Raw genomic sequence first — 14,339 nt, forward strand, 5'->3', positions numbered from 1 at the left:
GAATACTCATTCCACTTGGGAATAACTCTGATAAGAACTCATTTGCCTTTCTCCTGCCTCAGTCTCCCAAGCAGCTGGGACTACAGGCCCCACCACCACACCTGGTTAAATTTTTGTATTTTTAGTAGAGATGGGGTTTCACTGTGTTAGCCAGGATGGTCTCGATCTCCTGACCTCCTGATCTGCCCACCTCGGCCTCCCAAAGTGCTGGGATTGCAGGCATGAGCCACTGCGCCCAGCTGGCCTTGGTTTTTTTACACCTTCAGAGAAAGGTAAAGGAGTGAAAGTGAGATAATCACCATATGAGAAGAAATTTATATGTCTGTTGAGTCCCTGTTGGTTATTGTAGCAAGGAATAAGGTAGTTTTTAACTTACAATGACTTATGTTTATACAGTTCCACCATGTGGGACAATTTTTGACAGTAATTTTCTGTTTAATATGTGGTATCTTTTGAGTTCCCAAACTTACAGTCAGCGCCTTTTACTCATTTCCATTAAATATTCTTTGAATGTACATCCTTCCTGAAGTATTTTTAAAAATATAAAAGTAAATTGTTATGGAAAGTAAATCCCTTATGTTTACTGCTTTGGCAAGGCAGTAACTACAGCTTTTCTACCTCCAATAAATCTCTCTGTAAAGTCAGCAGTTACCAAAGGCTACTATGTAAAGTGCCTTCTGGAAGAAAGTGACAAACTACTTAAAGTTTGCGTACAAGGAAGAAGAACATGTTTACTTGTTTAGTTCTGGTTTTCATTTTCTCAGATTGTTGACTCGGAATTTCTTTTTTGGGGATGTGGATTTTCGAATCCATTCACTTTATTCTCTACTATTTCAATTATTTGATTTTGTTACACTTTAAGAAGCTTGTGCAACTAGCCACTTTTTAAGGTTCTTCAAAGAAAACTAACATTTGGCTGTTAGAGACCTCTGTGTGGACTGAGGTGGATGGAGCATGAAGCTCTGATTGGAGGTCCATGACAATGCATGGGAGAAGGCAAGGGGAGCTGACCACATGGAACAGGTCATCCAGACTTAGCCTCTGCCAGTGTGAAGTTCTTACTCGTGTGGATGATTGATTGGCCTATTAGAATCACTGAATCTGTTTGCCTAAATTTTCCAGTAAGTGAACGCAACCCACAATGCCTAGTTGGTTTCTATCCATGGGCCTTCTATCTGCACAATGTCTTTCTGTCTGTCCAAATACTAAAGGTCAGAGAATCCCTTTGGAACTTTGAAGAGTTTGAAACCCATCAGCCACTCCCAGGTGGAGCTGCACAACTTTAGAGGCCCTGTTTGTGGTCCGCTGTATAGTTTCACACAGAACATCAGACTTGTTTCAGTTTTGATCAATGGTTTTCTATAAACAGAGTCTGCTTTTGTCCAGCTCTTGCAATGGGACTCTTCAAGAATAAAGAATAGGTTGTTGCCTTGGAATTTTTCTGTTATTTAAAGTTTTAGTTGAAGCCCCAAAGCTGAGAGCAGTGAGTTCTAAATATGCACACTCTTAACATAAACTTCCAAGATTTAGAGATAGCAAAGCTAGTCCTGAGACCCATATCCTATTAGTTAATTCCAGAATATACAATAGAAGGCAGAAGACAGAGATTTATTAGAGGAGGCTATATTTGGAGGTAATTCACAGAAGAAGAGAATGTTAATGTTGCTCCCTCCACCAAATAAGTCAGAAAGGTCCCAAGAGCAACAGGTGGAGTCATGGGTCAGATACTATTGTGGTACAGGAGTGAAGCATGGTGAGAGATCACTCCAGAGCACCTGAGGTGGGTTCTGTTAGGCTTGGGGATATTTGAGAATTGAGAAAGTTATACCTGCCTTTGCCTGGAAAATTCTGAAGACAGAAGGCTAGCTAAAGTTGCCTGTGATGATAGGAAAGGAGGGCAGACATAGGCCAATATAACCAGGACAGACATGATACTTTAATCTGCACTGTTAACATTTTCCATATCACTTTATTGGGTCTAGACCAGGGTTCCTCAACCTTAGCACTACCGCCATTTGGGGCTGAATAATTCTTTGTTACAGGAGGTTGTTAATATGATTTGGCTGTGTTCCCACCCAAATCTCACCTTGAACTGTAATAATCCCTACGTGTCAAGGGCAGGGCCAGATGGAGATAATTGAATCATAGGGGCAGTTTCCCCCATACTGTGCTCGTGGTAGGGAATAAGTCTCATGAGATTTGATGGTTTTATAAATGGGAGTTCCCCTGTACATGCTGCCTTGTCTGCAGCCATGTAAGATGTGGCTTTGCTTCTCATTCACCTTCTGCCATGATTGTGAGGTCTACCAGCCATGTGAAACGGTGAATCAATTAAACCTCTTTCCTTTATAAATAATCCAGTTTCAGGTATGTCTTTATTAGCAACATGAGAACAGACTAATACAGTTCTCCTGTGAATTATAGGGTATTTAGCAGCATCCATGGTCTCTACCCACTAGATACTAGTAGTAATCCCCAGTTGGAAGAACCAAAAATTTATCCAGACATTGCCAAATGTTAGGCATTTGAGGGGCGAACTTCACCTTGGTTGAGAACCAGTGGTGTAGACAATCAACAGAACAAATGAGGTCCTGATTTGTGGTGTTTGCCAGTTTTTGTGTTATTAATGCCTCTACTTTAGCCAATGTCAAGCTATCAATGTGAGGCAACTAAAGGCAAAGTTGGAAAGGCAGCTGGACATATTGTTTCCATTACACCCATAGAATAGATAAAAATAACTTCAAGAGCATAGATGATAGTAAAATGATAATAATTAGGAAGTGTTGAGTTTTGAAAATATATTTTGTTTTGATAAAATTTATTTATTTGAAAGTTTATATACTTTAATTTTTAATGATGCCTGTGTTTAACAACTGGTTTACAAAATTTCTGAGAATTTAACAGTCTGCTCTCATGTGCCAATGTGACTTGCCTGCAGCACACCACATTTATAGCTAAATTAGGAATGTAGAGAGGTAAGAAGATTTCTTCTCCTTACAGCTTAGGATATAATGTCAAACTGACCTGAATTTGTGAACTAAATAATTATACATGGCATCTATATTCCAAGCATCAGCCATTCCCCAAGGGAGGCTTTCCTCTGGCATATTTAGGAAATTGAGGGGTTGTCTTAGTTCTTTCCCACATTCATCCATTGGACAGTTGACTCTCAGCATTCTACATTCTGCACAGCCATTTCCAGTGTCACAGTGAGCCACTGGTTGTTTGCTGTTGTTTCACTCCTGGAAGTCTGGATCTCTTGCCTTCGATGATGTGCCTGCGTCCTGAGCAGTAGAGAGATCAGCAAAGGCCACAATTTCATGTCTAAGCCACAGATATTAGTTTTGCTCCTCTCCCCTGATATATGCTTTTACTTTCTATCTCTTAAGAAATCATATTCTCTGAAATTTTCTTAATATTAATTTCTTCAGCCCCTTCCCAAGGGAGAAAAGCTCAATTCTGTATTTGCTCTTATCTTAGATGCCTTTTCCCTCTCTATCAACCCCCCTAGTGCAATACAGATAATCCGCAGAATAATGTGTACAAACTCTGAGACAGTCATTTTAGAGTAACACCAGCAATGGGTGGTATGGGTATACTTCACATCTATAGCTAGCTAGCTAGATATCAGATGAATATATATGAACCCATATACGTGAAGTATACATATTTAGTTACATATCTTGTATATTATACACACACACACACACACACACACGCCCTCTTTGTATAGGCATAGAATATCAATATTCTATAGATGTAGCTACTGTTACAGTGAAATAAAACATTTTTACAAGTTTGTATCTAGTTAGCTAAAACAGGTGCCTACCAGTCTTAATTTCTCCAGTCTTCTTTGAGACCAAGCCCAGAAAGTCCTTCAGCCTCCATGATGATGGGTCTAAGGGAATGAGAGTGTTTGCTGTTGATGTGCACTTTTCTCTTTGGTCCTCTTTCTCTAGCATGATTTTACTGGTTCAGTCATCACACTCCCCAGTCTGCTCTCATGATCTTCCTGCTTCTCTTTATTCTCTGAGAACATTTTGGTAATTGTCCCAGAGAAGCCCTAGTGAGGATTATCGTGATAAAAGTGACATGCTAATGTCATGCTTGTATGGATTTCCTTCAGCAAATGAGCCCCAGCTCCCTTGTGAAACTTTAAGACCATGGTACTCAGAGGGGTAAGGCTCATGAAGTGGAGAGATGAGAAGACTTTCGGGGCAGATCTTGTGGAGGCTCTCATTCTCCTCGTGACATTGCTGTGGGAGAAGAAGGAGGCACTCCATGTTGGCTTCAGTGAAGAAGGTTACTAAAATTTAATTTTATCTTCTCTTGGGTTAGGTGTATAAGGGTATGTGTACGTAAATGTTTAAAAATTTAAGCTTATTTAGAGTTTGTTTAAACACATAAAAAATGATTAAAGAAAATTGAGGTCATTTGCAGCAGAAAAATACAAAATTGTCAGTGAGAGAGACTGGTTATTCCATCTAGATTTTCCTAGCTTTAAATATAATGAAAGAAAAACAGACCAACTAATACTACGTTTATTTGAATAGGTGAGCTCAGTGATCAGATGTCAGCTCTCAAAAGTTATCATTCAGCCTAGAAACCCAATTTAATTAATTGCAATTTATTCTCCTACTATGTTTTGGAAAAAGATGACTATATCAGTTTTACTTATAGCCCCCTTTGAAAATGTAAGTTTTCCTTCTGTTGGTGATTCAAGAGTCCCTTTCTGCTATCATTAATGTCTTTTTTGAGATTTTTAAAGAAAATTTTATTTCAATAGCTTTTGGGTACAGGTAGGTTTTTGTTAGGCTGATGAATTGAGTTTTTTTTTTTTAAATATAGATAAGCAAAATGTCAAAGACTTGATTAAAGATAATTAGAAATTACAAGAGTTTAAAAAAATATTTTTCTCAATCTTAATTTAAACCAACTTTGAAGACCAAGGTTGCGGTTGGAAAAAAACCTAATCCTTGAGAAGAACAACCCTATAAGTATTTTAAATGTGATAATATAAAGTAAAACAGAAAAAAATGAATCTCTAAAATAATATTAGTTTCTATGTTAGTTTTTCTTTAACATCAACCTCTTTTTTGACTGTTTTATTGAAAACGCTACAGACAGTAGCTTATTTTTCCACCGACCTAAGCACCTGAGACTTTTGGCTGATGGCTATAAGACCAGTAAAACTGCCTATAAAACGTAACTTTATAATATAACTTAAACAATGTTTATAGAATGTATTCCAACATTTACTTTTTTCCAAAAGCAAACAACTCAGTGTGTATTCATTATATTACAATGCAAAACAACATTCATGTTTCTGAACAATGATAACACTTGCTCTGTAGTTATATTGTTTACAGTATTTCTGTAATACCAATGGATAAGTCTGAAAGGAGGGAACGCTGATCTCACTTAGCGTAAAATTTTTCTGAGCCTAACACGAAGGAAATAGAGTAATATATTATTTGAGCATGTTTTTATTAGCTTGATTTTCAAGTGCTATGGTAAAATCATGTTCCTGACTCCATACAGCCCAAGATAATATAGTCAGCCAGTGCACCTGGTATCATCTCACAACCGTGTTCCACTTCAGGGTGTTTGTCCGTACTAGTATTACTTTCTATCCATTGGGTTTGCTCTTTAACCTCTTTTAATTCTTTCCTCCATATCACCTTCTCAAATGCCCATGATCACTCTATAAAAAATCCTGCTCCTGTCATCCAGCACCTCTCATCTCTGTTAACCTAAGTATTGTCCTCTGAAATATTATGTAATACAATTGTTTATTATGTTCTGTATTTTATCTCTCTCGTCACAGAATATTCATTGTAAAATTCATGATAGAGAGGATTTTGTCTTTTATTTATTTATTTTTTCTTTTTCTTCATTGCTGTATCCCCACTGCCCATACAGTGCTGGTTACGTAGTAGGAGCTAACTAAATATTGTTGTGTAAATGAATAAACAAATGAATGAATGGATGTAGGTTACCTTCTCCACACATTTGATGTATTCAGTAGTTAATTTCCCAGAGGTTTTTAAAAAGAAATTTTAGCATTGCATAAAAATAATAGACCTATTGTACCCAACATTGAAACTGAGGGCAGTGAACACTGTGATAATTTAGAGAAAAATCCCAAAGAAATGGAGCCAGTGACAGAACAGGCAAATTTGCTGAAGATCATAGAATTCTTAACCAGAAAAAATAATGTAGTATTACTCTGCCAAGTATGACAGAACTAGAGTTGTAAGCATTTGACTCATCTAGCAAAAGGAAATTGATGTAGATATTAAAAAAAAAATGACTTGATACAGATGTGACTGTTGCTTATCTATCAATATTGCTCAGTAGGTTGTCTCAACTCTTGGCATTTCCATGTCAGGCACTGAAATGTGTTTTGGGCACTGATCTCTTTCCCATGCAATGGAAACCAGGTGGAAAGAGCAACAGCCTCCCACAGTGAATTTGTAATTAGTCAGAGACTTGGAGGAGAAAACAGTATGTGGGCCAACAAAAGGAGGGAAATAGAGATCATGCTTGCCCTTCTCTTTTCTTCCTCTGCACCTCTTCTGTCCTCCACCAAGCTCTACTCCTTGTATGGCTCCTCTTCTTATTTGAGTATAAAAGGGGGAAAAATACTATCTTTGTAGTTTAAAAGGGAGTGTGGTTTTTTCCTTTTACTGAAGACATCTAGTTATTGAGGAAGAAAAGCTGAAATAGGTATTAGGGAAAAAAATATTACTAATGGTAAGAAGAAATAAGCAGTGGAAAAGATGGCTAAAGGAAGCAGGAGTGGGGAGTTGACTTTTGGAGATAATTACATCCAACCTGCTAATCCTGAACCACTGGGTTACCTAAGTTGATGTCCTCATATTAGAGTCTCAAATGAATATCTGGAATATATTCATGAAGGGGAAAAATCATTGCAAATTATCACCGGTATGCGCCAAAATGTTACACACGTTGCAAAACCATATTGCAATTCCCTCCAACAGTTTCTCCACAAGAATAAAGCTGCATCATTATAAGTGATGCTTGGTATGTCCAATGAATATTTTGTTTACATTTAACCAAATATCAGTAACCAAAGATATAATAAAACACATGTAAAAGAGAAATATGTACTAGTTTTTACTGGAAGATAGGACACGAAACACGCGTCTTTTTCTGAACTGTATTCATTCTTTTTTTTGTCAGGTTTTGGCTGTCCACATACTTACACATCTTCTCCCTTCCTTCCTTCCTTCCAGCATCTTTAACTCCACCATCTCCTGCAGAAAAAGACATTAATACTAAAACAATGAGTCTAGTTCAATTCTAAGGATTTCATTCTTAGAATCTGAGATTCTAATGCATCTAATTTACCGTAAGTTTAAAATGTATTGTTGGTTTCTCTAATAATGAAAGAACTGGGGGCTACCATACACCATGAGAGAGCACAGTACAAGTCTTCCCACTACATGTAGCTCTCCCTCTCTCTCTCATAAATTGCCCAATTTGTATAAGATCTGTATGTACATATCTTACCTCTTCTACATTTATAAAACTGGTTTTTGTTATTCTCTTTTATAAAGTAGAAAATCAATTTAGAGACACGAATTTTCCTCGAGTCGCACAGTTCATGCCTGACACAGATGGAATTCAAACTCAAATCTGTCTGACTTCAAAGTCAACATTCATTCAGAAGAGAGAGCTTCTGTGTGACATGGATCTCAGACAAGCAAGAGTGTGTTAGTCTTGGTGGGTAATGGCAAGGGAAAAAAGCTTCCTGTTGTGTGTTTCTAAAACTTCAAATTTTACCCCTTTCACTGATATTGTGAACCCTGCCAAATGCCACCAGCTCACATGCCATTTCTTCCTTTTTTAAGTTTTCACATTTCTATTCTGTTTCTTTTATTCTGCTTTGTGTAAAAATTACTTACTTGCTTTGATGGCTTTTCCGTCACGACATGGTGTGTACATTGAGGGCAAAGATTGTTATCTTACTCATTTCTCATTCAGTGCAAAGCCTGGTTCTGTGCACATAAGTAAGTGCATAATAAATATTCACAATGAAACAGGAGCTCTGCGTGAGAGGGAGGACCCAGCACTGGAGCACCCCTTAGGTCCTGTGACATATGTATTAGAATTAAAGATAGAAGAAACCATTTTCTTGGCATTGCAGTTTAGTCTGCTCCAGCCAAACATAGAAAGCTGTCATGTGAATATTTTGAACCTCAAAACAATTTTGGTTTAAGTCTGGGTGGGGGAGGAGGAGAATGGTGGCTCTTATTTCTCCCACACCAGTCCACCCATCTCATATTAGAACATGTAATTCCAACAGTGCTGACTGTCATAAAATTTGTGAACAGAGTGTCCTCTGAACACTGTTTGGTATACACATTGCCTCTTTAAGAAGCTTACTTGTAGCTTATAATTAAATTAAAGAACCAGCAGCTGCTGGAAAAAAGTATAGCCTAGAGGCCATGTTTATGAGTTTCTCAGGCAAGAGGTAGTCATGTCAGAACTACTATTGTTATGAGTCTGAATGTTTCCAGTGAAATCTTTGCACGAATCATTTGCTTAGTACTAGTCATCCAGTCATGCCTCTTGATTTCAGCCCACTATTTCCTCTTGGAACTGGCAAAAACAACTCTACAAAGGAAAACATTTTATAAGAAAAATCATAGCCTTCTGCTTTTTAAACCATAGATGACCTGGACTCTATGACCAATTCACAAGGGTGCTGCCTCTGGTTCCAATGGCCAGGGAAGAAAGACTACAACAAACATCAAGCCCCTGAAAGCAGAAACCCTGGTTTCTCTTTTCTTTGTTTCCTTAATAAAGGATTTTAATACATTGTAGGTAGGATATCAACTGCCCTGGTTTATACAGGACTGCCCTAGTTTTAGCACTGACAGTTTCATGTCATGGGAAACCCCTCATTCTTGGTCAGACTGGGACAGTTGGTCATCCCTGCATTAGGGGCCTTATCCATGCTGTTAACTAAGAGTCAAACATTCTGAGATAAGTTTATGATTTAGAAGGTTTTGAACCATAATACCCAAATCACACATCAGTGGTCAAGTCCCAGTAAATTATATATAAAGAAGTCATAGAATCTCCAAAGAGTCCTTAAATATGTTTTACTCCAGAACTTCCAACCTGGTGTTCCCAGTGGTAGATGTGAACACATTGTGCTACTAATCCAGGTGTGCTGAGGTACTGATCCCCCAGCCCTGTTTTGGCTGGGTAGAATCTGGGTACCTCCAGCCCTCAGTCACTTTCCCCTAGCCATGAGCTATCTTATCTATCTCTTTAGACCAGTGAGCGCTATTAAATAATATCATTTTCCATATGTGGCATAATAAGAAAAAAGGTGGAAAGTAGTGCTCAGATCTAACCCACTAATTTTATAGGCAAAACCTAACTTCATTTCTATTAAATACAGGCTGTATGAAGCTGAGGTAAAACTGCGTTCAGTTTATCTTGTGTTCAACTGTCTTCAAGGTGATTTAGATCACTGCCTGGGAAAGCTGATGAATTACAGCGTGAGTGGTAAGTGACAAAATTCAGCAAGCCAAATTTGCATTGAAGGCACATGGCTGGCTAAATGAGGAGAAAAAAAATGACATTTATCTGAATAATATTGATAGAAATTCCCATGTTGCTTCACTTATCTATGTTTTTAGTAAACACATACCATTTAAATCTCAGTTACCTTTGAGTTTGAGTTAACCTGATGTTTCGTTTCTACTCTTGACTTTGACTTTGGACATATGCAAAGTTATAATTTCAAAAATCAAGATATCCAGAAAGTAAACACAGCTAAGTAAGAATTATAGACTTAAAATCCAAGTTTTCAAGATAAACAAGCATTTACACCTCCTCTTAATTATTTCATAAAGATTTGCTCAAGTTCAAAATGGAGAAAAGATACAGAGTGAAAGGCAATGTGCAAATAAAAGTCTACAGGCTTGAAGGTATTAGAGTTCTAAATTCCCATTCCCCTTGCTAGTCTTCATAGGCAGTGAGTCGAGAAGGGATAGATTCTGTGTATAAAGCTGGGCCTTTGCAGATCCGAACTTTACATTGTGCCAAATTTGAAGCCTGCCCAACCTCTGGCTCTTCGATTGCTTAATACATTAGTGGACTTGTTCCAGTTCCCAGTGGTTGGAGTTCCACATCACACAGTCCCTGTCCCATCTGGTGCTAATTGGCACCCTTGTTGGTAGTTTCCAAAAGCAGAACAGGAAAAATAAAAGGGACTATCTTTCTATCCTTAGAAGTTAGAAGCTTAGTACAAGCAGTCCTCAATTTAAAATGAGCTGTGTACTAAAATATTGTATGTAAATCAGCTGTTTAGAACCCAGAACAAATTTTTCCAATGAAACAAAGTCATGTTTGATGGTTACTTCCCCAGGTCAGCCCAGTTCACAAAAGCCTGTTGGACCCATAATGTACCCAATAAATAGTTTCCATCTTAATAGCATAGAACCATCATCAGTGAACCAAGAAGTAGGAAGAGGTGGTGAAAGCCTCACTACCTTTGGTAGTAGAAGGCCAGGCTGGCTTCTCACTAGTTGAGTGATTTTAGAAAATTCTCGGAACTCCTTTTAGCTCTGAGTTTCTTTAACTGAATGGAGAAAGGCAGATTACAAAAGTTGCTTTTTGTCTTCACTGGGTTATTGTTGCAGGGCTCAGATAAGACAATGCCTATGAAATATCTTAAAAACGACTTTCACCTTCTACTGAAAGAACAGAATCACAGATTCGCCCTGTTTCCTTCCTAAACCTTGTCAACAAGAGGATCAGGGACTACCCACAATCCAAATTCCACGTTGTGGTTCCCATTTTGGGAAAGTGGCTGGGAGGTTAGGAGGCAATGAAGCAGTAAGAACAGAGACTACTGAGGGGTGGGATCAAGGGATGGCTTCTTTAGGATGGGAAGACCTTTTATTTCATATTAACCCTCAAAGACGATTTCTTGGTACAGGCTGCTCTTTGTTATCTTTTTATTTTCTTCCTAGGACCCCAGGGATTGGCCTGTTGTTTACACTGTCAACACTTCTCGCTTCTGAACAGCACATCTTCCTTCCCAGTGTTATTGAAGACTCAACATCCTTTCTGAGGTTTCATAATGAATTTGATTACCTGATTATAAGAGAAGGGATATAGAAAGTAAAAAATCTCACCCCTGTATATCATGTGTATATATCTGTATCATAGATGAAAAGTAAGACCACACATACATGTTAACTGTACACTTCTGTAATCTAAGGACAATCACATTTTATTTACACCTGAAAGACGGAGCTGACTCAGGGAATTTAATCTCAGAATTCCTCTGGTGCTGGAGCTATGGAGAGAAGAATAGACTTAAACCTCTGCATGAGGACTGGTGACAGAATAACGAAGTGTCACAGAGGCTGGTAAGCATGGGCAACAAGGCAGACTTCTGCAAGAAATGGGAAGGAGAGGCAGCCTGGGATGAGATGATTGCCCTTCCCTGCCCTCCTCACCTTCCTCCCCTTCCCACAAGGAAGGAACTACTGTCCACACCATTATGGCGGCATTTTCTCCAACTGCAGCACTTCACTGACTTCTGACTACTTTCTGTTCTGTCTTCATCTTAGTGATCCTCCTTCTGAGCTTCCCCTTGTCTTATCTTGCAAGCTCCTTCCACCACCCTGTACCCTCCTCCATGGTAATACCGAACAATCTTGTCTTTTCCTTTCTCCCTGTACATTCTTTTCAACTACCAATAACCTCTCCCTCCTTTCTTCTCGCCTCATCCTCAGACTTTTCCCATTAGTCTTCTGCCAGTTCAATTTGAGTTAACATTCATTACTCTATTAGAAACATGATGATGGTTAAAACATAATTGCCAGCAACAGGGAGCTGACACATTTGTAGATGCCATCAGCATGATACAAAGCAGGGAATGGAGAAGTGGAGTCTAAGGACACAGAGAAGGGAAACACAAATCCAAAAAGTGTGGGTTTTCAAATGGGGTGGGAAGAATTGAGGAGAACACCATGGAGCTGGTGGCATCTAAGCTGGGCCTCAAAAGGTATATGACAATTCAGAGGAGACAACCTTTTAAGTAAAAGGAAGACACCTTAAGAAAATTTCTAACTTGATTATTACATGTGAAAAAGGACCAGAGACCTAGTAAGCCACTGCCACTTCTCAGGAATATGTCCATTATATTTTCACAGGATAAGTGAAAGCGAATCTTTTACTTTTCCTTTGTGGAGACTTCAGACTTCACGTGGAAAGCTCTGATAATGCAGCAGAGAGGGTTGGAGTAGCAGAGACAGCTGGATCATGTAAAGGATGTACTCATATTTTTCTTTTCTCCTTCAATATACAGACACAGGCCCCTAGGAGAAACCCACTAAAGTGGAACTCTTGAGGAAAAATAGCAAATCCAGGGTGTACTCCAGCAACCCAAGCAGCCCTGCAGTCAAGGATACTGGCTCATGCTAATAAATTCTCTGCTAACAACCCCCAGTGGCAAGATTGCAATCATGTGGTTCTATTTAATGAAAATATAAACAGAGGCCATCCCATTCTAATTTAGAAGAAGAGAATAGTTAGAATCTGGGGTTCTCAGGGCAATGACTCAGACTTCTGAGACATTAACTCAAGAGAGAGCCTGTGTTAACATGTACACATTCGGTTGTCTGTTTTGACTTGACTGGTCAAGGAAACAGGCAGGTTAGGTTAAAAAAAGAAAACAACAGGCAGGACAGTCAAGAAACAGTCAAACGAATTGTTTGACAGATAATTATTATTTCCGTTTCGGGCTGTCACTTATGTCAAGTAAATCACACCAGTTAAAACAGATGAACGTCATGTTCAATGTCCTCTGAATGGAGTTCTACCCACCCGTCTCATTCATGTAGACACTCCAGGATTCTCATGTGGCTCTTTCTCCTCTACTTACTTCCTCTTATGTTTTCATTCCTCATACTGGTTCTTGTTTTTGCTTGCACGCCTCTCTTCTTCATTCCCCACCCCCCCCATGTTTTCTTCATCCATTCCTTAGAGAAAACAAAAAGTTGTGCAAACTTTTTCTGTTCTGAATCTAATTCTAATGGTGTTTCTAATTTTTAAGGCATTATTCCAGAAACCAAGCCTGGCATTTACATTTCCAAACGAATAGAAATGTATATCTAAACATATTCACATTGCAGGAAAGAGCATCTTAACCATTCTTACACAAATTCCCCACTTTGTTTTTATTTGTACAGAATGGCTGAAGATTTATTTGCTAACACTTTCTAGAATCAAATGGTCAGGCTTATTTCTCATTTGGTCTCCCTGAGTCCTTATAGTGTCATGCGAAGGTCCCTGGGCTGAAAGTCAGAAGATTTCTGTTCTTCTTCTTGTTCCATCACCAGTCAGTGCTTGACTTTCTTTCTTCTGGGTCTCACTCTCATACTTGAACATCAGAGGGCTGGTCTACTTGATTTCTGTCATTGTAACATCTTAGTATTGTGAGTCTCTAAGGCTCCTTGTATAATAAATAATCAACATGGGGCATTTAGACACTATTTCTGTACACATGCCTAATGTTATTTTTGGCTTTGTTATAAACCTAATATTGAACACCAAAGCTAAAGGCTGTCTTTCCTATACTTGCATTGAGAAATAACTAATTGTATAGCCCAGATTTCTCAAGATCTCTCCTTCCTGCAGATATCCATGAGGCATGCTAACATTAAAGACTCAAATGTCACTATCACATGTCCTCTTATGCTGACACAGGTCCCCTCAACCCCTGGAAGTTTTTACCCTACAGAGGGTTTTTCCCTACATTCTCATATGGCCACAGATAAGTTGGATCTTATGTTGTGGGACACAGCTGTTTTTAAGTTGGAGCATGGCTGGTACATTTCTGCTATTCCAGGCTTGACATTTGACTGGGTCAGCTGTCTCCCCATGGCTGCTGCTAATGCTGTGCTGGGTTTAAAAGCCTGCTCCAGATGCTGCCTCTATTCCATTGTCAGGTACCTTGTCTCTGTGACTGATCCGTAAGACATGGCCTTTTCTCCTGACTGACCACCCTCAGGCAGTTGGCAAGGCATGGCAGACACAGTGCCAGCTCTGCCAGGAATCAGGCTGTGACTTCAGGGCACCAAAGCTGTGTGATGATTTATACCCTATGGAAAAGTGGTCAGGGGAGACTTTTTCTTTCTGTTAAGTTCTGCTAGAGGGAATCCCAATGCAGAGCTGCTTATGTCACAAAGTAAAACTGCTTCGGCATTTACTTAGAACTCTCTGCTTCCCATCACACTCAGACTAAGCTGAATTGCAATTAAGGTAGGGATGAATCTCAGACT

General features: G+C 38.9%; 1 protein-coding gene across 1 annotated transcript in view; it reads left to right on the plus strand.

The window, feature by feature from the left end:
• The first annotated feature begins 4,126 nt into the window (after positions 1-4,126).
• The window catches only part of LOC108528236 (uncharacterized), a 33,560-nt gene continuing 23,347 nt past the window's right edge, over positions 4,127-14,339 (plus strand). The window contains exon 1 of the mRNA XM_017869934.1: positions 4,127-4,302. Coding sequence (XP_017725423.1) covers positions 4,164-4,302 — 139 coding nt within the window. The 5' untranslated portion in view covers positions 4,127-4,163. The remainder of the gene's footprint in view (positions 4,303-14,339) is intronic.

This window comes from Rhinopithecus bieti, unplaced genomic scaffold, assembly GCF_001698545.2.
Source record: "Rhinopithecus bieti isolate Rb0 unplaced genomic scaffold, ASM169854v2 scaffold_1673, whole genome shotgun sequence".
Taxonomy (NCBI): Eukaryota; Metazoa; Chordata; class Mammalia; order Primates; family Cercopithecidae; genus Rhinopithecus; species Rhinopithecus bieti.